Here is a 26130-nt window from a genome sequence, read left to right as displayed (position 1 = left end):
AATGAGACACTTCTCCATATTGTAAGGTTCTATTTTTGATGATTATATTTCTGTGGACTGATCTGTCTGTGTTTGAAATGTGGGACTTTTAATTAGAAGGTTATGCAGATAGGGTTAAATGAAGTAGGATGGGAGAAGGCTCATGTAGAACATAATCACTGGCACAGATCAGTTGGGCCAAATGGTCTGTTCCTGTGCCATAAATTCTTTGTAATTAGAAAGTAGTGTGTGAGCTTTTTGGTGAGTACTATTAAGCAGATAGATATTCAATGCAAGTCCCTGAATTCTCCTGATTTCACAGCCCCCTCCCCCACCCTGCAAAATGTTAAATGCTGTATTTGTTTTTCTATGTGTGTTCCCAATCCTCCTTCATTGCTTCCTTTGTGGGAAGTTTGATCTATTTCCTTGCAAGTTGCATTTCTCAGGAAGGAAGGAAAGGAGAAAAAAACAAAGGATGTGGGGTGAAGATCAATAATAAAAATTATTTTTCCATGCTGTCTCCCTCCACCAATCACCACCCAGTTCCTTAATACAGTACAGGTGTAATCTATTGTTATCATTTGGTCAGGTGCCTTGCTGAATATTCAATATTCAGCGGCCAATCATCTCAGCCCCAGAATATCGCTGCAACAGTTCCTCAGCATAGTTAGTGTACTAGGCCCAACCATCTTCAGCTGCTTCATCAATGACCTTCCTCCATCATAAGGTCAGAAGTGGGGATGTTTGCTGATGATTGCACAGTATTCAGTACCATTCATGACTCCTCAGGTACTGAAGCAGTCTGTGCCCGCATGCAGCAAGACCTGGTCAACATTCAGCCTTCGGCTGATATGTGGCAAGTAGCATTCATGCCACACTAATGACAGACAATGACCATCTCCAATAATAGAGAATCTAACCACCTTCCCTTGGTGTTCAATGGCATGGCTGAAGCCCCCCCACCATCAACATCCTGGGAGTTACCATTGACCAGGAACTGAACTGGACCAGCCATATAAATACTGTGGCTACTAGAGCAGGTCAGAGGCTGGGAATTCTGTGACGAGTAACTCACCACCTGACTCCCCAATCCTGTCGACCATCGACCAGGCACAAGTCAGGAGTGTGATGGAATACTTTCCATTTGCCTGAATGTGTGCAGCTTCAACAACACTCAAGAAGCTCGACACCATCCAAGGCACCCCATCCACCACCTTAAACGTTCACTCCCTTCACCACTGGTGCACAGTTGCAGCAGTGTTTATCATCGACAAGATGCACTGCAGCAATTTGCCAAGGCTCCTTCAACAGCACCTTCCAAACCCATGACCTCTACCACCTAGAAGGACAAGGGCAGCAAATGCTTTGGAATACCGCCACCTGTAAGTTCCCCTCCAAGTCATAGACCATCCTGACTTGGAACTATATCGCCACTCTTTCACTGTTGCTGGTTCAAAATCTTGATACTCCCTTCCTAACAGCACTGTGGGTATACCTACACCGCATGGACTGTAGCGGTTCAAGAAGGCAGCTCACCACCATAATCTCAAGGGCAATTAGAGATGGGCAATAAATGCTGACCTTGCAGGTGGCGCACATGTCCCAGGAATGAATAAAAAAAAATTGCGCTTTCACTTTCTGGTATTTTGCCATTAGTAAGTGGTGCTGTATATGCTCAGTATGTTCAATTTCCCCCACTTGGTGTTCAGTTGCTGCTTTTGTGGTTAGTTTCTGTATGGTCAATTTCTAGCATTGTGTGGTGAGCCTTTGGCACTCTGCTCAATTTACAATCTTGTGTGGTCTGCATTTGGCACAGTGTGGTCTGCATTTGGCTCTGTGTGGTCAGTTTCCAGTAGTGTTAAATCGTTTACAGTTTTACTAAATTACTGCTTCTACTAATAATGGAAAGTTTCCAGAACTATAAGAGAAGTAGTGTTTATTAAAAGGTACAAATGAGTTAAAAGTTATCTTACCCATGGAGCCATTGAATTGTCCTGAAGATAATGTATTGTCATGTGTTAAAATTAATCAATGACAGTGGTCACAAAACCACAGGTATGCCTTAATTCTTAAGAGTTTTCCAAAAATGTTTGCTTCCACTTCAAGGCTTCTTGGATTGCTGAATACAATTGTTAGACTCAAACACAATCTTAGCAGAGTGGTATATGCCAGGGTGTACACAGTTAGCTGTTGTTAACGTCTTCATAAGGAAATCCCAGACTTCAAATGAGACCATCCATTACAAATATCAGAAACTGATATATATTAGATAGGAAGGGGACTTAAAGATATAAAAACATAAAATGCTGGAAATGCTCAGCAGGTAGGGTAACGTCGTTGGAGAAACAGCGTCTGATGAAAGTTCATTGACCTGAAACAGTAACGCTGTTTCTCTCTCCACAAATGATGCCTGACCTGCTGTACATTTCCAGCATTTTCTATTTTTATTTCAGATTTCCAGCATTTGCAATATTTTGCTTTTGGACTTGAGGAATATGTTGGGTAACCAAGGGAATACTGAGAAGTCGCACAGAAAGCACCACATAAAGGAGGAAGTGGGACCAAGCTATCTGTTGCCACATGGTTAATACTATTGGAAAAAGCAGAAACACATTGGGAACAAAATTTAACCCAGGAGCAAATGCAAAATGTAAGTGGGACTTTGGTGCTCGTGTGTTAATGGTTGACTCTAACTTTTGGATAAATATTGTCTCTGGGTGTACTTTGTATTTTTATTTATTGGCATTTTAAGGCAACAACACAGGTTTTATTATTGCAGCACCTGATCTTGGTGAGAATAAACTCTTGCAGACTGAAGTACAGATGTGCTGTAATGTACATTAAAATCTTCAGTTTTCATTTGCCCTTCTAATCCAGCAGTTTTGTGCAGGAAATGTGGTTGGATTAGGATGTCCTCATCACTATAGCAGTGCAGTAAATCAACAGCTGCAACAGGTTTCCTGTTGCCCAAAAGTGCACAACTAATTTTGAGTCTGGCTAAAAAAGCTGTCTCTTGTGTACTTTTGATAATGGGAAACTAACATAACTACGGATATTATTAAGTCCTTAATAGCTGGGGATGAGTATAGTTATATATCTTGCTTCATATAATATTCCAAAAATGATCGCTGGGGAATCATTCTATTTTTAAAATTGTAATTACTTTGGACTTACTTTCCTTTTGGGTGGGTCGGGGTGGGGGTAGTGCATGGGTTGGGGGAAGGTGGAATTTTTTATATTTTGTTGTGTTGGAGGATTAAATTGTTTTCGTAATATAGCTTCACCATCTGCAGAATCTCAGCTGCAAAGGTTCGCTTTAGTTATGTTTTTTCCACAGTATGATGTTAGTAAGATTATGTAGGTTTAGTGAACTTGATGGTTTTTTAGTCTCTTTCTACATGTAGAAACATCATCAACGGAGGTATAAACATATTTGATTGTTACACGGCTCTTATAGTTGATAACACCATGCACAGTGTGATGGGGTGGTGTGGTGCAGTTTTAGTTCTCCCACTGCTTGCTTTGTGTCCTCGCCTATGTTGGTTAGTTTAGTTTTTTTAGTTTTAGAGATACAGCACTGAAACAGGCCCTTCGGCCCACCGAGTCTGTGCCGACCATAAACCACCCATTTATACGAATCCTACACTAATTCCATATTCCTACCACATCCCCACCTGTCCCTATATTTCCCTACCACCTACCTATACTAGGGGCAATTTTATAATGGCCAATTTACCTATCAACCTGCAAGTCTTTGGCATGTGGGAGGAAACCGGAGCGCCCGGAGGAAACCCATGCAGACACAGGGAGAACTTGCAAACTCCACTCAGGCAGTACCCAGAATTGAACCCGGGTCGCTGGAGCTGTGAGGCTGCGGTGCTAACCACTGCGCCACTGTGCTGTTGGTAGGTGTTAAACCACACCAGTCGCAGAGCAGACCTGGATAGAAGCATTGGAGCAGATCTTCCCCTGTATCTCATGTATTTCCTCTCCAGGTCTCACAATCCTGACTTGGAAATATATTGGCATTCCTTCATAGTTGCTGGGTCAAAATCCTGAAATGCCCTATCTAACAGCATTGTGGGTGTACCTACATCACACTGGACTGCTGTGGTGCATGAAAGTGGATCATTGCCACCTTCTCAAGGGCACTTAGGGATGGGGAATAAATGTTGGCCTTGCCAATGACTCCAACATCCAATGAACGAATGAAGAAAAAATCTTAGTTGCAGGAGGAGAGTGACTTGATAAGACAAATAGGAAAAAATAAGATCAAGTAACCCTAAAAAGTGACAAAAATAAGAAAAATTGTGGATTTTGGAAATCTGAAATAAAAACTGAAAGGAGGTAATTTTGACTTTGTGCTGTAGTGTAAAATGGGATGACAGTGAGTCAACAGCCCATTTACATCTCCCCGATTGTAATGTGTTACATTAGTAGCTGGATTATGTAAAATCATATATAATTATTGTCATTTAACACTGGAGTAATTGAAGATTATTTTTGTAAAATCTCAAAATTAACATTGTTATGAAAGTGATTTATTTGCTTTTGATGTGCATATAACAAAGATAAATCTGGAAGCCAGAAACAATGTGTATTGAACTGATGTGAAATATAAAGTAAACTCCTTTGTTGTCGAGTAAATATTTCACTGTGGTGGTCAGTAGATTGCCTTTCTGAAGGAGCATTTGTATTGTGTTGTATTCCAAAGAATTTAATAACGGAGCCACACTATTTTGTGATTTGATTTGCAATCAGTTTGAGCAATCATTCAGTTCCTTTTAAATTGATTATTTATATGATCAATTTTTAAAACTCAGTTATTTGTGATCTAGAAATGAAACTCATCTTTTGTTACACTAATGGAAAATGACCTGCTTAACAGGTAAATGTGCACCAATTAATCATATCGGGCATTGTGTATGCTTCGTGTAAATGTTTATGTCTCAAGATTAACTTCTCTACACTATTGGTGCAGACTGCATAATTGGTATGTTTCTAATTCCCACCCTTCTCTCACCGTCACATGGTCCATCTCCAACACTTCCCTTCCCTTCCTCGACTTCTTGGTCTCCATCTCTGGGGATAGGCTGTCTACTAATGTCCATTATAAGCCCACTGACTCCCACAGCTACCTCGACTATACCTCTTCACACCCTGCCTCCTGTAAGGACTCCATTCCATTCTCCCAGTTTCTCCGTCTCTGACCGCATCTGCTCTGATGATGCTACCTTCCATGACAGCGCTTCTGATATATCTTCCTTTTTCCTCAACCGAAGACTCCCCCCCCCCCCCCCCCCCCCACCATGGTTGACAGGGCCCTCAACTGTCTCCGGCCCATTTCCCTCACCTCTACCCTCACCCCTTCCCCTCCCTCCCAGAATCGCGACAGGGTTCCCCTTGTCCTCACTTTCCACCCCATCAGCCTCCATATCCAAAGGATCGTCCTCCGCCATTTCCGCCACCTCCAGCGTGATGCCACTACCAAACGCATCTTCCCCTCCCCTGTCAGCATTCCAAAGGGATCGTTCCCTCCGCGACACCCTGGTCCACTCCTCCATTACCCCCACCACCTCGTCCCCTTCCTATGGCACCTTCCCCTGCAATCGCAGGAGGTGTAATACCTGCCTATTTACCTCCTCTCTCCTCACTATCCCAGGCCCCAAACACTCCTTTCAGGTGAAGCAGCAATTTACTTGTACTTCTTTCAATGTAGTATACTGTATTCGCTGCTCACAATGTGGTCTCCTCTACATTGGGGAGACCAAACGCAGGCTGGGTGACCAAACGCAGGCTTTGCGGAACACCTCTGCTCAGTCCGAAAGCATCACCCCAAGCTTCCGGTTGCTTTCCATTTCAACACTCCCCCCTGCTCTCATGCCCACATCTCTGTCCTGGGATTGCTGCAGTGTTCCAGTGAACATCAACGCAAGCTCGAGGAACAGCATCTCATTTACCAATTAGGCACACTAAAGCCTGCCGGACTGAACATTGAGTTCAATAATTTCAGAGCATGACAGGCCCCCCATTTTACTTTTATTTTTAGTTATTTTTTTTCTTTTTTCTTTATTTTTCTTTTATCATTTTAATATTTTTTTGTGTTTATTTTATTTTATTTTATCTTAGTTTGTTCAGTTTGCCTAACCACTGTTTTTTTTCATGTCTGTACTTGCGGCTGTTCAGTTTTCAGTCCGTTAACACCCTATCTGTACTAATGCTTTGTCTTTCAATACACCATTAACATATTGTTTGCCTTTGCTCCATGATCTTCTGGTCGGTTATCTCTGTGACCTTGTCCTATCTACACCTTCTCCTTCGTTATCTCTTTCCCCACCCCCGTTTTACTTGCTTAAAACCTTTCACATTTCTAATATTTGCCAGTTCTGCAGAAGGGTCACTGACCTGAAACGTTAACTCTGCTTCTCTCTCCACAGATGCTGCCAGACCTGCTGAGTATTTCCAGCATTTCTTGTTTTTATTTTAGATTTCCAGCATCTGCAGTATTTTGCTTTTATTATAATTGGTATGTTCATCAACTAGAGAAGCTTGTTTAAGACAGCAGGAAAGCTTCATCAATTGTGAATGGAGAAGTCTGTATTGGAAAGCATGTAGATAGAGGAGCTTGTATTTGCGGGTAGAACAGGATGTGTTGTGGATGGAGGAGCTAGTGTGCAAGACGGGGCAGGCTGTATTGGGAACAGACGATCTAGTATTTGAAAGAATAGCAGGTTGCATAGGGCACATAGCGACTCGTATTCATTTCCCCAGCATATTTGAGAATTTTAGTAACTAATATTAAGGATCTGGTGTGATGTATGTACATGCTTGTTTTTGTGCTGCATTTGTATACGGTTATGGTATTTTTCTTGCAGTGATTCTTGTTCAGATCAGTATGCACAAGTACTTAATGACCTTGTACAACAGGGTCTTATTAAATATTGCAGGATTTTGACAGCTGGAATTCCAAAGGAATCTCAAGAGAATTATGCAGCAAGGCAAGAAACAGTGCAAAAAAAACAGCTCTTTTACTTGCACAATAGAAGCAGCTGGAGAAGCAATAATTTTTGGCCAGGATATGGGAAGAGTTATCTTTTTACTGTTTCCAATGTGACCTTAGTCCCAGGCAATGTAATCTACTTATAATAGTTTGTATGTGAAGTAGGGCACCAGTAAATTAACATTTTTACTGAGTCACACAAAGAGACTATGAAAACATACCGAGGAGTGAAAACACATAGAAGTGCAGTGGGCTTTGTCATTTTTTTTTGTTTACTAATTGCGCTGTGTCCTGTGCGCTTGAGATGTGCTGCTGCTTAGGTGATTGCAGTGGCCCGCACCCTTTGCTTACCACTGCGAGGCATTCTGCCACAGGGTGACAGATCACAGGTTCTTTCCCATGCCAATTGTCTTCTAAAGTCAGGAACTCTGAGCCATGTGAAAACAAAATGAGTTGAAAGTGAAATTGGCATGCAGTGCCTCTACTCTACACCTACTTCCTTCTCCCCTCCCCTCCCCACCATATCAAGTTAACCTGAGAACTCATTGCATGGGAATCATGGGAAAGAGCCTGTGATCTGTCACCCTGTGGCAGAATGCCTCGCTGCGTCAGCCTCCTTTCACTGTGTCAGCCTGTAGAAACTGGGTGGCGTAGCTCAATATGTTGGACTTTCAATCTGTACTGCCAAGCATTGATAGAATTCAGTTTTGATTCTGTTTTCTGTACAATGAGTTATGAATCTCGAGCAAGGTGCCGACTGGAGGCTGGGTTGTTCCCCACAAGAGGAGATTGGAAAATTCAGAGGGGCACTTTCCAAGCTGGTTACACAGGAAAATAGGAACAGGAGTAGGCTATTTAGTTCCTCAAGCCTGTTCTTCCATTCAATGGCTGATCCAACCTAACTCCATATACCTGCCTTTATCCCATGTCCCTTAATACCTTAGATTTTTGTTATCCAATCATTCAGAGCTGAAGTTTACAATTGATCTAGCATTGATTGCTATTTGTGGAAGAGGTTCCAAACTTCTACCACCCTTTTGTGGTACAAGTGCTTCCTGATTTCACTCCTGGCTGTATTATTAGATTATGCCACCTAGTCCTAGACTCCCCAACCAACAGAAATAGTTTCTCTCTATCTACCCTATCTGTTCCCCTTAATATCTTAAAAGTGTCGATCAAATCACCCCTAAACTTCTAAATTCCAGGAAATACAACCCTACCTGCATTCTTGAAGCCTTGCTAACAGCTTCTTTGACAAAGAAAATTAAATCTTTTATATTTCTTTTGCACCGAGTCAAGCTAACAGCTGAAAATAATGTAGCATGATGTTCACAGAACGGTATGTGACTTGTGACATGATTACTGTAGAGCTATCCAGAAGTGAATGTAGTTGATTACAGGGAACTCTTGCACGTGCGATTTATAATGTGTTCTATTTATACTGCGGCCTTGTAAAAACCGAATTCAGATTTCATCCAGTTTAGTTGAAGTGAGTATCACATCCCAGGACCTGACCTAATGGGTTGTATAGATTCAGTTTGTGTATAGGGCAATCGTAAATTATCAGTCTGGTTGTAATGCATTGAATTTTTGCTTACTGTAAGAAAGGGCCATGAAGCTTTCAGCAGATGTTTTTAAAACCAATGAACATGTGATGAAATAAAACCAGAAAATGCTGGAAATACTAAGCAGGTCAGGCAGCATCTGTGGAGAGAAAATTTCCAGCATCTGCAACATTTTGCATTTGAACATGTGATGTAAAGCTCCCACTTAAACATCAGACCAACTCTGAGCTCGAGAGGTATGGGAGAGTTTGATGCAGCCTTGGATTGAAGAAAATAGCAAACAGCATTTTTGAACTGGCCTAGGTAGCATGACTTTGAGTTCCAGAGTAGCAACAAACTTCCATGGGGATTGGGATGGATTGGATAGTTGTCAGGTTTTAAATCATAAAGGCTGTACATTTCAATACTTTTTTCTATAGATTTTGTGGATGGCAAACACTATGGCGACTTTAAACATTGGTTACTGCTCTGACTGAGAACAGGCTGGCCAGTAGGGATACAAGATTCACTGGCTCATAGCTATATAAATAGGGCGTGTTTGAATTCCTTTTCTTCTCTGATGTAATCAATTACACATGAGGAAATATGTAGAAAGGGGCGACATGTCAGATAAAATGGAAGTTTTGGCTCCCTGTTATACAGCAAATGTGAAAAGACTCAAAGTTCACTCAGATGCTAGGAACGATTAATATGGATCACTGGAATCCTTTCTTTTAAGGCGAAGTTCCAGTGTGGAGGGCTTCTACCTGCTCCTCCCGATCAGCCCCAATTCTGACTTGTCTTAAAGGAAAAGAATCCAAAAGATGGCATCAAAGCTCCCATTGTAGGCTTTGGGCTTGGCATGGCCTTCAGCAGATAAGTGTTGGGCCCTACGTGAGAGAGGAGGAAATCCGCAACAAGGCTTTCTCTCTCCATTGGAGGAATTTAAATCCTTTGCCTCCACTTTTCAGAGCCAAACCACAAACTAGGCGGACCCAGGATACCTCATAACCTCCTGATCTCTTCAATAAATGGGCAAATAACATTCTGACAGGACAGTATGCTTTTGTGACATTTTCAAAGACTGCAGATATATTTTAGGAAACTCTAAAAGCTTGGCACTTAAATATGCATAGGTGTATTATGTCTCTAATCATCCGATTTATGTTAACCCTGTGGAACGTTAATATTTATCTCAAATCATGTTTTAAATTTCAAGCCAATGTAATACCTTGCAATGTTTCATTGTAATTCCTATGTTTTATCCATGATTTTAGTGTTCTTTAACAATGAAGTACTATTTATTAAACATTATGCTAATATATAGGGACACATTAAACAATAAATGCATGCAAGTGAAACCGGAAATTGTGATGTGGTTACACTGACTAAAAAAAAAATCAAGTGTGCAGACTTCTGAAGTCACCATTTTGGATGTCTGTAGATAAAACCTTCCCTTGCCATGTCTTATGTTGATAAATCACTGGTGTGACTTGAAGAAATTGATTCCTTCCCTTCCATTGTTGCAAACAGCAATTCATCTGAGCAATCCACTCTTGAGTTAAATGGTTGATTCTGCTGTTTGGCTTATGACATTGTACGTAACTTACTTCAGCAGATGGTTAGTCTGCCTGAAAGAGCTTATTGTCTTCTGCCTAGTACTGACATGTGTATTTATAAATCTTACTAGAATTTTTGTGTGGGCGTTGCTTGCCTGCTCAATGTGTATGTATATTAATTATGGTTTGTAAACTCAAATAGGATTTGTTTTGTGCGTCTTTTTTATTTAATTTTTATTTATATCTTGATACTACAAGAAAAATGGGACATGATGGATACAACACCTTCTCATCCAAGTAACCAGTCACTGTATGCTGGGTACAGTGCTTATTTTATTAGCAAACTTCAAAAAGAAAAACCTATATTTATCTTGTGCCTTTCACGAGCTCAGGACGTCCCAAAGCCCTTTACAATCTATGAAGTACTTTTGAAACGTAGTCACTCTTAGAATGTGGAAAACATGACAACCAGTTTGCAGACAACAAGATCCCACAAACAGCAATGAGGTCATGACCAGATCAACTGTTTTTGATGCTGGTTGAGGGATAAATATTGCCCAGGACACATGTCGCATGGTATATACTTTCCGAACTGCAGTCAGATGTTGGAACTGTCAGCAAAAGATTTGGAGAGAAACAGCTTTACTTCACAAATCTGTTTTGATCTTACTGCTCGATAGTAAAGATTTTTTGGGGAGAGAAGTGAAGCAGGATGACAGTGTTTTACATAAATGGCACTGTTGTCATCCGTGATTGATTGCATTATGTTTTGAGAAACTTTGAATTTGGTGTGCATCTTGTCCGTGCCCAAACAAATCGGAAATTAAAGCTTCCTACAGTGATACAGGATTAGACTGCATGGCCGGGATTTTATCCGGGAGACGGGAGTCTCATATGGCAAAAGCTCCACCAAGAACCCTGCATCGCCTCTTCTATGGGAGTCTTGCTGAATCAAGTGCCAATTAGGCACTTAACTGGGCAGTGGTGGCCCTTCCACAGGACCAAGGACTCAGGCGTCGAAAGGCCCGCCCTCTAAGAGCTGCCAACCAATCAGAGGCTGGCAGCTCTTTAACTGAGCGGCGCCACTGTGGTGGCTGCTGCCAGTGGAGTACCCACCTGAGGCCCATGAGCAGCATGAGATCCAGGCCACTGGCAGGTCAGGGCGGAAGCGGGTCTCGCGAGCCGGAGATGTAAGGGTGTCAGCAGCAAGGGCAGGGGGTGACTCTCAGGAGCCCCCCTCTACTCCCACCCTTCCCGATTCTGGATCCCTCGTGCCCTTTTAACGAGGGGGTCTCCACCCCTCCTGGAGCCGGGAAGCAGCCCACGCAGCTTTTCATGCTGTGCTTCCCATGCGGCAACAAGCCTGCCCGCCGCTGAGCTAATTGCGGCGACGGTCAGATGAGGCCCTAATTGGGCCGTTCACAGACCTTCTCTCCCCCCCCGACTTAATTTCAGCGGAGGCGGGATGATGGCAGGGTCCTCCCATGCCACACGATTATATGCTCTCCCCACCTCCAAACTTGCCACGGGGGAGAGCATAAAATTCCTGCCTGTAAGTGTACTAAGGACTACACACTAACATGAAACTACACTGACTTACAGGAACATTTAGAGGAATACTCGCACGAATCACATTTGTGAGTTTTGCCCTAGTAACTAAGTTTATTATGCATGTAACAAATTTAAAATTCATTTTTCCTTGCGATGCTTTTTTAAATTTACCATATTAGGATCATTATGGCCATCACTGGTCTTCCATGGCAACTTTTCATAGCATTTTGATTTGGGAGCAGTGATCTTTTTATTTCTTGAAATATTTAAAAAGGCTGGGCTAGCAACATATTACATTCCTGTATTTTATTTTTGTTCTGCACTTATCTCAAACTTAAGTGCTGAACTGTGAGTAGGTGTAAGTCATTCAGTGTCACTTTTGCGATATCTGAAAACAAATTCTGGGGAAGTCTGTGTGGTGGAGTGGAGTACAACACTCCATTTTTATATCTGGCACCTGTCCTTAACACTAGTCCAGACTGATGGGTTGAAAGTCTCTGTTTCTGCTAGTTTTAAGTGGCCTAAATGTGTTTAGCAGTCTCAACCCAGCTCCCCAGTTGGTGTGAGCCCACATCGCAAAACTGCCTCTGCTGTGGTAATAATTGGCACTAAATGATCAATGTTATTCGGAGTTGGAAATAGGAAAAATTGGAGCAGTGGGAGCTGCTGTTCTGAGGTTGAGCTGAGACAGTCGTTAGCGAAGACTGGAGAGAGCTTTACTCTCAAACCTGACCCAGACGTTCTTGATACTGGCATTTGAATAGAGAAGTTCTGCCCAGCAATGACATAATTTTCAGCACACCCAACCACCTAAAAAGGACTCTGGAAAAGTCTAATGACTACAATGATCCCATATACAGAACAGTCTTTGGCAAACTAAAATAAATAAAATGACACATGGAGGTAATTAAAGATAAATTTTGCAATGTGCAAATTTAGAGTTCCTGGAATAAGAGTTATAAATACATCTAAAAAGTTCTTTGGAGTATCCTTTAAATTGTTACCATCTAACTGCAGGCAGCACTGTGTATTCATTTTGCTACTTCTCTTTTTTTTATAACTTGCTACATTTTATTGTCTGTTGGTCGATATACCAATTAGGTCATTGTTATTTGTGCACCAGGAATTGGATCTATGATTGCGCCTTGCTTTCTTGAACATTAATAATGAAAGCCGGCTTTCCGCAAATTGTGTCAAGTCTTATGTCCTGCAGTACCTCATTTTGTACTAATATAAAATACTTTTTTAAACTATAGGTAACTCTGGTTCTTGGTTTTGCAAAGATTGAAAGAGAATTGAATATATATATATATATATATATATAATATATGAAAAAGAAAAATTTGCAAGGTCTGTGAGCAAAGACCAAGGGGTGGAAGTAATTGGATAGCTCTTTCAAAGACCTAGCACAAACACGATGGGCCAAATGGCCCCCTTCTGTGCTGTATGACTGGCTTGATAATAAATTTAGGAGTATAGTTTTGTGCACCAAATTGTTTCTTCAAGGAATAAAGGAAAGGCTTCTGTGGAACCACTGTTGGTGAAATCAAGTCAATCCCTCAATTTAAAAATCAATCATAACAATCTTTCTTTCTTTAAGGATACATTGAAGGCCTAATTTGAAAACAAAATTGCGAATCTTTTTTCCACATTTTCCCCAATCTCCTTATCTCCATGCCAAATTGCTGTTATCTCCTTTGTATCTGTCATGTTTGAATTTTCTTGGTGTTATGTTTCTGCAATTAATAAGGATAGTGTTTGCTCTTTGCCTGAAATCAATAATTATCCAGTGATCTCAGGATTATTTAAAGAAACACAAATGTTCAGGAGGAGAAAAATCTCATTGGATTTTTCTCTCTTTTCTCAATATGGTAACATATTTTTCTGAAATTAATCTCCAAAGTCAATTATTGGGTACCATCAAACTTGTAATTGGCTTAAGGCTCACAATTCAGAAAAATACTATGCGCATATCTCTGCCAGCAACCACAATGGGATAATACCCTTCTGAATGATGAACAATTGGAATCAAATGATGCAGAAACAACTAAAGGTCATGTGCTAATGTGTTAAAGGATGCAGCTAACTGTGTTGGTAAATATTGCGTAGCCCTATTGGAATCTATGGCTCTAGATCATTAAAAAGTCCGAACACTTTGGGATACTAAATCCAGTGGTCTGTACTTCTGCTGGTGGTAGGGTACTGCAATGAAAGGAAGTTTATAAGAATGTTGACAGTGTTGAGTTTCACATTTTCCATGCTGTAGCCCTTTGTGTGCCAATCATTGCATATTTTCTAATTTCAGTTTTCTTGACTTTTTTGATTCTGGGGAGTGGCTTGTTTTGTTTTTGGCTTCATTATTAACCAGTTAGAAACAATCTCGCTTGAAGGCATAATGATGCCAATTGTTTTGTTTAATAAAACAAAACAGTTCAGCCAGAAGAGGAGAACTGATTCTCAATTTGGGTTTAGTGCATGTTGCTTATAATGGCTCTGGACTGGTATCAGTACAACAGTGACTTAAATAATCTACCTCAGCAATCAGTTAATGTGTATATAATACAGCACTATGATAAGTTACTATTACATCTTAACTTAGAAGACCCAGAGGACTTGATACAGTGCTACTGGTTTAGTCACCATAAACATAAAAATAAAGTTTGATCATCAAAGATTACAGTAGTGCAGTTCCAAGGATATTGATAGCAGAAATCCACAAAATCTGTGTCACATGGGGAAGAATTACTCTGGTCTTTATCTGTACATGCACTCTTGAAAATTTCTCTGGTCAGGGCTAAGAAAGAGGCTCTGCTGAGGAGGTATGAGCATCTAGGGGTTAAATTTAAAAAAAAACAATCACAAAGGTAATAATCTCTGGATTACTACCTGAGCCATAAGCAAATTGGCATAGGGTCAATAAGATCAGAGAGTTGAATGCATGGCTCAAAGACTGATGTGGGCGAAATGGGTTTCAATACATGGGGCACTGGCACCAGTACTGGGGAAAGAAGAAACTGTTCCATTCAGACAGGCTTCACTTGAACCGTGCTGGGACCAGTGTCCTGGAAAGTCAAATAACTAGGGCTGTAGATAGGGCTGTAAACTAAATAGTTTGTAGGGGGAGGAGGGGGGTAGGGTTCAAGTGAGGAGAAACTTAGCAAGTTAAAGAGAAAGGACAAGGCAATAGTGCAGGGTAGCAATATGAGTAATGTTAACCAGAGTGTGACAGGACGGACAGAGTGTATAAACATAGCAACGCACCAGCAAGTAAGGTCAGAGTAGGGAAAAATAGTAAAAAGACAGAATTGAAGGCTCTTTTATCTGAATGTACACAGCATTCACAACAAAATAGATTTATTGATGGCACAAATAGAAATAAATGGGTATGATCTGATAGCCATTACAGGAACTTGGGGGGAGGATTTTATGCTCTCCCCCACGGTGGGTTTGGAGGCGGGGAGAGCATAAAATCAGGTGGGATGGTGGTGGGGCGAGGGGGAGTTGGGAGGGGGTTCCTGCCTCCGCCAAAATTTAGTCCAGGGCGGGAAGGCCTGTAAATGCCTTCCCATCCCGCTGCCAATTGAGGCCCTTAACTGGACAATTAACCCCAATTCGGTGCTTTTTCCTGCCGCAGCCACAATTAGCTGTGTGGCAGGCGGCCCTGGTGCATGGGATGAAAAATTTTGTGGGCTGCTTCCTGGCTCTGGGTTGGGGGCGGGGAGTCGGTCCTTCCCCCTTCCCTTGCTGCTGCCCTCCCCTACAACCACACCCCCCCCCCCCCCCACCCCACTGCCCTGACCTACTTGTGGCCACCCTCCTTGGCCTCCGGTATGTGTTCAACCAGCTGCAGCCATCGCATCTGCGTTAGTGTTGCAGCATCTGGCCTCTGATTGGCTGGAAGCTCTCCAAAGGCTGGACTAATGGTGACAGGGTCCTTGATCCTGTAGACGGCCTGCCGCTGTCCACTGAAGTGCCTGATTGGCAGTAGGTTCGGCGGCCTGCCAGAGACGAGGTGATGCGGGGACCTCGGTGTTGCTTTTTCCAGATGTCGCAACCCCCTCCGCCAGAATAAAGTCCCGGCCGAGGTTGCAAGGTAACCAAGGCTGGAAACTGAATATTCAGGGTACTGTACATTTCAAAAGAAAAAGCAGAAAGGAAAAGGAGATGGGGGATCTGTACCATAGTGAGAAATGACCTTGACTCAGAAGATCAAGATATAGAATCAGTTTGGGTGGAGATAAGAAATAGCAAGTGAAAGAAGTTACTGGTGAGAATAGTCTATAGGCCCCCCCCCACCCTAACAGGAGCTACACTGTAGGACAGCATAATAACATGAAATAATGGGGACTTGTAAGAAAGATACTGCAATAATCACAGGCAACTTTAATCTTCACATAGATTGTCACATCAAATTGTCAAAGGTAGCCTTGAGGACGAGTTCATAGAGTGTATTTGGGACAATTTGTTAAAACAATACATTGTGGAGCCAACCAGGGAACAGGCTATTTTAGATCTGGTAATGTGTAATGAGACAGGATTAATTAATGATCTCATAGTAAAGCATCCTCTAGGGAAGCATGATAGAATTTCACATTCAGTTTGAGGGTGAGAAATGTGGTTCTGAAACAAGTGCCTTGAACTTAAATAAAGGCAATTACAAAGTTATAAAGACAGAGTTGGCTAAAGTAGCCTGGAAAAATAGATGAAAAGGCAAAATGGCAGATAAGTAGTGGCAGACATTTAAGGAGATATTTCATAATTCTCAACAAAGGTATATTCCATTGAGAAAGAAAGACAATGAGAACGATGAGCCATCCATGGCTAACTAAGAAAGTCAAGGATGGAATCAGATTGAAAGAATAGGCATACAATGTTGCGAAGATTAGGGATAGACCAGAAGATTGGGAAAATTTTAGAAACTAATAAAGGATAACTTAAAAAAATAAAGAGGGAGAAACTAGATTGAGAGTAAACTAGCAAGAAATATAATAACAGATAGTGAGAGCTTCTACAAGTATATAAAAAGGAAGAGAGTAGCTAAAGTAAACAGTCGTTTAGAGGATGAGACTGGGGATTTAATAATGGGAAACAAGGAAATGGCAGAGACTTTAAACAAATATTTCACGGTAGAAGACACTAAATGCATCCCAAGAATACTGGAAAATCAGGGGGAAAAAGGGAGGGAGGCACTTAAAGTAATCACTATCACTAGAGAAAAAGTAATCGGCGAACTTATATGGGACTAAAGGCTGACAAGTCCCCTGGACCTGATGGCCTGCATCCTATGGTCTTAAAAGAAGTGGTGGCAGAGATAGTGGATGCAATCTTCCAAAATTTCCTAGATTCTGGAAAGATCCCAGCAGATTGGAAAATCACAAATGTAACACCTCTGTTCAAGAAAGGAGGGAGACCGAAAGCAGGAAACTATAGGCCTAATATCTGTCATTGGGAAAATGCTGGATTCCTTCATTCAAGAAGTAGTAGCAGGACATTTAGAAAATCATAATGCAGTAAAGCATCGTCAGCATGATTTTATGAAAGGGAAATTGTGTTTGACAAATTTATCGGAGTGTTTTGAGGATATAACAAGCAGGGTGATGAAAGGGGAACCAGTAGATATAGTGTATTTGGATCTCCAAAAGGCATTTGATAAGGTGTCACATAAAAGGTTACTGCACAAGATAAGAGCCCGTGGTATTGAGGGTAATATATAGCATGGATAGAGGATTGGCTAACCAATACAAAACAGGAAATCAGGATAAATGGGTCATTTTCAGATTGGCAACTGTAATTAGTGTAGTGCCACAGGGATTAGTGCTGGGGTCTCAAATATTTACGATCTATATTAATAACTTGGATGAAGTGATCAAGTGTATTGTGGCCAAATTTGCTGGCGATACAAAGATAGGTGGGAAAACAAGTTGTGTGGAGGACACAAAGGGCTGATTTTTCCCAGCCCATTGGAGACGGGTTGGGAGGCAGGAGGTCTAACAATATGGTGGGGGAAGGTGTCGGCAGGGGAGCTTGATGTCTTCCCGCCACCATGGCATATTGCCAGTGATGGGAGCCATGGCAGTATGGCTGCTCACTTGGTGGCCAATTGAACCACATAAGTGGCCAGTTAAAGGCCACTTCCCTCTCCCCACGGGCATTTTGCCTGCGTCATGGTGGGCCCGCTGCTGTGTGTGGGGAGGGGTGGAGCATTCATGATGGGTGCTCCATGGCTCATGGAGGGATCCCCTTGTGGCAATGGCGTCAACTCCCCCCCCCAACCACTACCCTCCCCCCCTACCCCCCCCCCCGCACCACTCTGATTGCCGGGGCCTGCCTGGCCATGGCGTCCCCCAACCTAACTCACCTCTCTTCGAAAGCACCCTGCCATTAGGCGCCCTCTCCCTGGTGTTGCAGCCTCAGCACTGGCCACTGCTAACCGACCCTCTGATTGGGCCGGCTGCTCCTGGGACGGGTCGCTGTCCTCAGTTGGATGGTGCACTCTTAATTGGCCGCTGCCAGCAATATATTGCCTCAGGGTTCCACCAACCACCAGAACGGGGTCAACTCCCGATTTCAGCCACAGCAGGGGGACTTCACCGTCACTGAGAAAATTCAGCCCAAAGACTCTTGTTACGTCTGGGTGAGGAAGGGTTCTCAGGCTCCCCTCTCGCCCCTTTCTTGGTTTGGCCGTAACAGGGTCTAGCTCTCAAAACACTGTGTTTTTATGGTTTTTTTATTTGTTCATGGGATGTGGGCGTCGCTGGCTCGGCCAGCATTTATTGCCCATCCCTAATTGCCCTTGAGAAGGTGGTGGTGAGCTGCCTTCTTGAACCGCTGCAGTCCATGTGAGGTAGGTAGACCCACAGTGCTGTTCGGAAGGGAGTTCCAGGATTTTGACCCAGCGACAGTGAAGGAACGGCGACATAGTTCCAAGTCAGGATGGTGTGTGACTTGGAGGGGAACTTGCAGGTAGTGGTGTTCCCATGCATCTGCTGCTCTTGTTCTTCTAGGTGGTAGAGCTCATGGGTTTGGAAGGTGCTGCCTAAGGAGCCTTGGTGCGTTGCTGCAGTGCATCTGAGAGATGGTACACACTGCTGCCACTGCGTCGGTGGTGGAGGGAGTGAATGTTTGTGGATTGGGTGCCAATCAAGCAGGCTGCTTTGTCCTGGATGGAGTCGAGCTTCTTGAGTGTTGTTGGAGCTGCACCCATCCAGGCAAGTGGAGAGTAGTCCATCACATTCCTGACTTTTGCCTTGTAGATGGTGGACAGGCTTTGGAGAGTCAGGAGGTGAGTTACTCGCCACAGGATTCCTAGCCTCTGCCCTGCTCTTGTAGCCACGGTATTTATATGGCTACTCCAGTTCAGTTTCTGATCAATGATAACCGCCAGGATGTTGATTGTGGGGGATTCAGCAATTGTAATGTCAAGGGGAGATGGTTAGATTCTCTCTTGTTAGAGATGGTCATTGCTTGGCACTTGCCACTTTTCAGCCCAAGCCTGGATTTTGTCCAGGTCTTGCTGCATTTCTACACGGACTGCTTCAGGATCTGAGGAGTTGCGAATGGTGCTGAATATTGTGCAATCATCAGCGAACATCCCCACTTCTGACCTTATTGTTATGAACAGGTGAGAAAGAGGTCTAGTGTTCCCTTTCAGCCCTCACCTGGTCTTACTGTAACAGGGTTTAAATTTCAAACACGCTGTGTTTTTAGCTCCCCCTTGGTGGAGCCTTGTTCACCGCTTTCCAATTATAAGGCAAAGAAACCAGCACAATCGGCTTTCTCAGGTTTAAAGAAGAAAGGTGAAATTTTATTAAATTTAAAATTAAACTCTAATTCAGTTGTTACGCACATGCAGATATAGACAGAACAGAGCAGAAGGAGCAAAGTGGAAAGGTTTGAGGCAATATCTGAAGGGCGGAACAGTGGCGCAGTGGTTAGCACCGCAGCCTCACAGCCCCAGCGACCCGGGTTCAATTCTGGGTACTGCCTGTGCGGAGTTTGCGAGTTCTCCCTGTGACCGCGTGGGTTTTCGCCGGGTGCTCCGGTTTCCTCCCACAGCCAAAGACTTGCAGGTTGATAGGTAAATTGGCCATTATAAATTGCCCCTAATATAGGTAGGTAGTAGGGGAATTGAGGGAAGGTGGGGATGTGGTAGGAATATGGGATTAGTGTAGGATTAGTATAAATGGGTGGCTGATGGTCAGCACAGACTTGGTGGGCCAAAGGGCCTGTTTCTCTAAATAAATAAATTTTTAAAAATAAATAAAATGAGTTGTTGTTATGGTTCTTTGAGCTCACTGTAGAGTCCTTGATTGTAGGTAGATCTTGCTTTTCGGTGGGGCCCAGTATTCTTCTTAAACCTTGTTCGCTGTAGGAGACTTTTCTCTCTTGGGGTTCATGTGTCTTCAGTGGATTCAGAGGCTTGTGAGAAAGAGATGGGAGCAGACAGGAGAGGCTGTGGCGAGCTAGCCATGAGTGGTCATTTCAATCCAGGAGCAAACAGCTTTCTGTCCAAATATTTTGTACCAATTCAGGTTGCCCTGCAGATTAGTCATGTGACTAGCTGGTTTGACCATGTCCATTTGTGTATTCGGCCATCTTAGCAGTCAGCCTGGAATGCGAGCTCCCCCACCTTCAATCTCTGGTGATCAAAAGTCCATTGTGGGTTGAATGTCAGGGAATGGCTGCTTTGTCCTTCCAAACACCGTCTGTTAATATGCAGATGTCTTTTCCAGCCACGGCTGATCTCTTCAGCAAGTCCTCCCCTCACTAGAGTAACAGTTTAAAATCAATGTTCTTGACAAAATGAATGTGCCTCATTCTTGGCAGGTGGGGGCCTAGCATTTCATTATAATGGAGGGAAGGTCATCGATGAAGCAGCTGAAGATGGTTGGGCCTAGGACACTACCCTGAGGAACTCCTGCAGTGATGTTCTGGAGCTGAGATGATTGATCTCCAACAACCACAACCATCTTCCTTTGCGCTAGATACGACTCCAACCAGCGGAGAGCTTTCCCCCTGATTCCCATTGATTCCAGTTTTGCTAGTGAGACCTGAGTGATTCATTGCTCCCTGCTCTCTCATTGTAATTGTAAAGGAAAAAAATCAGACAGGCTCTCTCAGATTTGAACAAGAAAGGTGTAAGTTTATTAACCTTAAAACTCTCACTCAATTAAAACTGCTAAAAATACGCGAAACAACCACACTGGCATGCATACGCGATAAACACGCACACAAATACAGATACAGAGGAGGAGAAAGAATTAAAGCAGGGCGGTGGGGGTGAGAGGTTTGAAGTAGTAAATGGAATTCAGTTATTGTTTTGGGTTTGGATGTAAAGGCCTTGATTGGAGCTAAGTCTTGCAGTTCTCATTGGGGCCCAGTATACACTTTCAAACTTGTTTTGCTGGTACCAGAAGGCTGTAGGGGTCCTCTGTCTTGAGGCTTAAGTTGCTTCCATGGGTCCCTGGAACTTTGCGTGAGAGACAGAGAGAGAGAGAGAGACCTTGCTTCTCTTTGGGCTACAAAATTGCAGTCTGTTTCAAAACTTTACCGTGATGCACAATTCAATCAATTCCCAGGTTGGCTATCAGATTAGTCATGTGAATAGCTCTTTGTTTGAAACAGCATCGCCTGTGAGGACTGTTGATTCTTTAAAGTTTACTAGACACAATCAGTGGGGCAGGGGGGTGGTGGACTGCTGGCTTTAACATAGACAATGACTCTCAATGTCTTTTGATCATCACTATTGACAAAACCCATCTGGCTAATTGAATTCAGGAGCACTTCCATTATCTTTGATGCAACTGTCTCTCAGAATGCAAATGTGCAGCTATGTTTTCAGCCACTGTTCTGTGGTCTTTTAAACAAGTTATGTTCAATGTCCAGTAAATGTTCAAATAGTGTGCCATATGACAAAATTAATATGTGTCCATTTGGCAGGTGTGGTTTCCGTCACACTCTGCAAAGGGATATGGGTAGGTTAAGTGGGTAGGCAATAATTTGGCAGATGGAGTCTAAAGTGGAAAAGTGTGAGGTTATCCACTTTGGTAGGAAGAATAGAAAAGCAAAATATTATTTAAATAGAGGTAGACTGCAGAATTCTGCGGGACAGAGGGATCTGGATGTTCTCGTACAAGAAACACAAAAACGTTCGTCTGCAGGTACAGCAGGTAATTAGGAAGGCAAATGGAATGTTGGTCGTTATTGCAAGGTGGGTGGAGTATAAACCTAGGGAAGTTTTGCTACAACTGTACAGGGCATTGGTGAGACCACACCTAGAGTACTGTGTACAGTTTTGGCCTCCTTATTTAAGGAGGGATATATTTGCATTGGAGGCAGAAGGGTCACTAGGTTGATTCATGGGATGAAAGGGTTATCTTAGGAGGAAAGGCTGAGGAGGTTGGGGCTATACACATTCAAGTTTAGAAGAATGAGAGGTGATCTAATTGAAACATTTAAGATTCTGAGGGGGTTTGACAGGATAGATGCTGAGAGAATGTTTCCCCTCGGGGAATCTAGAACTAAGGGGGCATACTTTCAGAACAAGTTGGAGTACTGTGTACAGTTCTGGTTGCCACACTATAGGAAGGATGTGATTGCAATGGAGAGGGTGCAGAGGAGATTCACCTGGATGTTGCCTGGGCTGGAGCATTTCAGTTAAGAAGACAGACCAGATAGGCTGGGGTTGTTTTCCTTGGAGCGGAGAAGGCTGAGGGGGGACCTGATTGAGGTTTACAAAATTATGAGGGGCATTGATAATATAGATAGGAAGAAACTTTTTCCCTTAGCGGGAGGTCAATAATTAGGGGGCATAGATTTAAGTTAAGGGGCAGGAGGTTTAGAGGGGAGTTGAGGAGGAATTTTTTCACCCAGACGGTGGTTGGAATCTGGAACACACTGCCTGAAGGGGTGGTAGAGGCAGGAACACTCACGACATTCAAGAAATATTTAGATGAGCACTTGAAACGCCATAAGATACAAGGCTGCGGGCGAAGTGCGGGGAAATGGGATTAGTTAGGATGGGTGCTTGATGGTAGGCGCATTGGCCTGAAGGGCCTGTTTCTGTGCTGTAAAACTCTATGACTAATAAGTGGTCGCTTATTTAAGACGGAGATAAGGAGGAATTTCTTCTCTGAGCATTGTGAATCTTTGGAATTCTCTGCTCCTGAGAGCTGTGGCGGCTGAGTCATTGAATATATTCAAGGGTGAGATAGACAGATTTTGAACTATAGTGGAGTCTAGTATTATGTGGAACAGGCAGGTAAGTGGAGTTGAGACAAAGATCGGATCAGTTGTGATCTTATTGAATGGCTGAGCATGCTCAAAGGGCTGTATGGCTTACTCCTGCACCTAATTCTTATGTTCTTTAGTTCTTATTTCTAATGAGACCATGAATGCACCCAAAAAACATTTATAATGTCACTAGAAGTACCAACTGGAAGAACTTAATGAATGCATTTAAAATGTCACTAAGAATAGAAATCGGAGGAAGTCTTCCCCATATACATAATAATGAAACTCAGTTCCATAATTACAGTGACACAGCAGTAACTGTGACTGGTTTAACATGGCACTGTAGAAAACCTCCATTTTGACAATGTAAGTTAACAATCATTCAGTAGCCTTTTGTCTTTAATGCTTGTGAGTTATAGAGTGATTACAGCACAGAAGGAGGCCATTTGGCCCATCAAGTCTATGCTGGCTCTCCGTAGAGCAATCCAGTCAGTGCCATTCTCTTGCTCTACCCCGTAGCCCTGAAAGTTTACTCTCCTCAAGTGCACATTCAATTGCCTTTTGAAATCAATCAGTCTTCGCTTCCACCACCCTCGTGGACAGTGAGTTATTATCACTCGCTGTATTAAAAAGGTTCTTCCTCACATCCCCGCTGCATCTCTTGCCCATCTTTTTAGCTCTTTTGGCCACATTCATGGGTGTGTAGGTCAATTTACATTGAAGCCACATTTCACCTTTGCAGAATGCCAAGGAAAATCAGGCTGGCAGGGCCCCAAGCCTGATTGCAATTAAGTGCAATAAAATGCTGCATTAATGACATCAGATACCTTTTGCTTGTGTCCTATAAAAGTCCTTTAATAGCTTCAAGATACAGGACTGTGGTTTTAAAAATAAGTAAATTTGGTGACCAAAGCAAATGGGTTCAATGGCCCCCTTCTGTGCCATTATGACTCTATGGCTCTTTGTCTGTTTAGTAATTTAAATAACATTTCTGATTTCAAGGCTGTAGTCATGTCTAATCTTAGGGTTCAGATGATTGATGTACACTGCATAAGGTTCGCTGCGAACATCATTGACTTGATTATGCCCTTGTAATCATTCCTCTCTACCAGTTATTCGTATGACTAACTTTACCTTGGAATTAAAGTTTACAAATTTACCTGCAAACAGTTAATGATAGCAGAAGCAAAAATAGCATGATTGTTATTTGGAAATATTCATAGAATACCTTCCAAATAAAGTGCCTTTTGATAGAGCAGATTCAGTGCAAAAAATTTGTTTTTTTAAATTTATACTTGATTTGTTTTTCAGTTGATCTTTACTCACATCTGCTGCTTATTATACTCTTGTTCTGCAGAAAATTGGCAACAGTCAAAAAAATCTTTGTATTGAAACATATTTAGAAATCATTATTGCACTTCCAGACAATTAGGAGTTGGTATTTATGTGTTGTGTCTGATAGTTGCTACACAAGCCTTTTTAGTGAGGATACTGAATCAGAATTCACTTCTTGTGCAGAGCTGTAGATAGCGTAGAATTAGCAGGAAGGTGGCCAGTCAAGTAAATCAGTAAATTATGATAAACAATGTTGTTTTTTTAAAAAGTGCAATGATTAGATAGGTCGTCTAGTTTATAAAATATGTTTCTGTGCCAATTAAGGGTGTGTGAGGAGTCTTAGTTATACCACAGGGCAAATATAGTTGGATATTTTGTAACTTAAGGAAAAATGAGGAGTTGATACAGTAATAATAAAAATGTGGTTGGTGACAACTCCTTCTGAGAACAAAATTAACAACAGAGCACTTCAGAGTACATGTATTGCCCCTTTTAGGTGACAGCTTTTTCTAGTAACTGAATCTAAACCTGCATGTGATCAAATTAGAGAGCTGTACACCATTAAATTAATTTACAAGTATGCAATCTGAAGTTTTTAGTATTTGTTTAACAATACAAATAGTTGCGTCATTTAAATGTTTGAACAACAATTACTAAAGATAGTAAATGATTGTGCTGTTTTCCCACATCTAAATTTAAGTCTAAATTTAAGTCAGTTGGTATGACAAATATCGAAACTCCAGATTGACGGACTCTGCTGGAACAGCCACGATGTGCTTCCAGTGGTTAGGCATGTTTTTTTTAAATAAACATAATGTTATTATAGAAACCAATGGTCATTTCTCTTTGGTGGTGAAAGTGTCAATATTTAAATGGCCTTATTTAAACTCCAAGAATCTCAAAAATGAAATGGTTATGCCTCTTGCGTTATTCCTCTGCTAACCCAGAAAGTTCTTGTTACAGTATTACAATTGATTCTTTTCCTTAAGGTTGCATTACACCTGCACACTTCACCTCAATGATCAAGAGGACAGGCAAGTGTCCATCACACAGATCTTTGTCTTTGCTGCTCTTGATGTGGCACACATTGACCCGACCTCCAATAACTATTTCCTTTTTCCTTCTTCTCTTCTCATAGTTGCCCCTGACAGCTTTGCTGTATCTGTAGGTTGGTTATACAGTGAATCATAAAGATGCACCTGTGCCGGACCAATTAATGGCAAAGGTTAAAAAGTCTGTGCCAATGACTCCCCCACCTTTATCATGCCCTGCCTCATTCTTAAAACATATCTTATTTTGTCTGTTTTAATGTGTCATTAAAAATTAAGAACTTAAATTTTAAAGTATTATTTATTTCAAAATCTTAGAATCTCAATCATATTTTGGTCTCGAGGCGATCATTGTGTTTCCTTTTATTTGGCTGTATCAGTTTTCAAATTTTAAAGTGAACACATAAACTAGAAAAAGAAATTACCTGAACTATAGTTATAAAAATGAAAATTAGAAGAATTCAAAAATACAATGGTGGGTTAGGTTTTTTCTAGATATCTCAGTTGCTAGCTCTCTCACGTGCATATACGTGCACACGCGCCTCACCGTACCCACACACAAACACAGACTGACACACACACTCTCACACACCTTCTTTGAATGCAGTAGCACAGCAACACATTTTGATTAGTGAGTCACAAACCCTAGAAATATGGACACAAATAGTTTCACTTCCTATTAAGTTCCTGTTAAATCATCTGAAGAGTTTCAAATGGTTAGATAATTGGATAAGAATTAGGAGCTGCTTCTGCTCTTGCGGGTTATTTTTCTCTATTTATTTATGTATTTTTAGTGAGTGACCACAATCAATCTGATTCAATATTTTAAATGTACCACCCCATGCAGATGTTTTCCAAGCACCAAGGCTTTATAAAAATTC

The 26130-nt window shown here is 42.1% G+C and overlaps 1 protein-coding gene across 5 annotated transcripts in view; it reads left to right on the top strand.

The window, feature by feature from the left end:
* Positions 1–26130, top strand: part of bach2b (BTB and CNC homology 1, basic leucine zipper transcription factor 2b) — a 372434-nt gene that overhangs the window by 74591 nt on the left and 271713 nt on the right. The window contains exon 1 of one of the 5 annotated variants that reach the window (XM_068025752.1): positions 2549–2629. The exons of the other annotated variants lie outside the window; for them this stretch is intronic. Within the exon in view, the coding sequence (XP_067881853.1) occupies positions 2628–2629 (2 nt within the window). The 5' untranslated portion in view covers positions 2549–2627. Of the gene's footprint in view, positions 1–2548; positions 2630–26130 lie in introns of those variants that run through there. 5 annotated transcript variants of the gene reach the window in all.

This window comes from Heterodontus francisci, chromosome 3, assembly GCF_036365525.1.
Source record: "Heterodontus francisci isolate sHetFra1 chromosome 3, sHetFra1.hap1, whole genome shotgun sequence".
NCBI classification, from domain to species: domain Eukaryota; kingdom Metazoa; phylum Chordata; class Chondrichthyes; order Heterodontiformes; family Heterodontidae; genus Heterodontus; species Heterodontus francisci.
The sequence above is the reverse complement of the archived record's forward strand: the minus strand, read 5'-3'. Positions and strand labels throughout refer to the sequence as shown.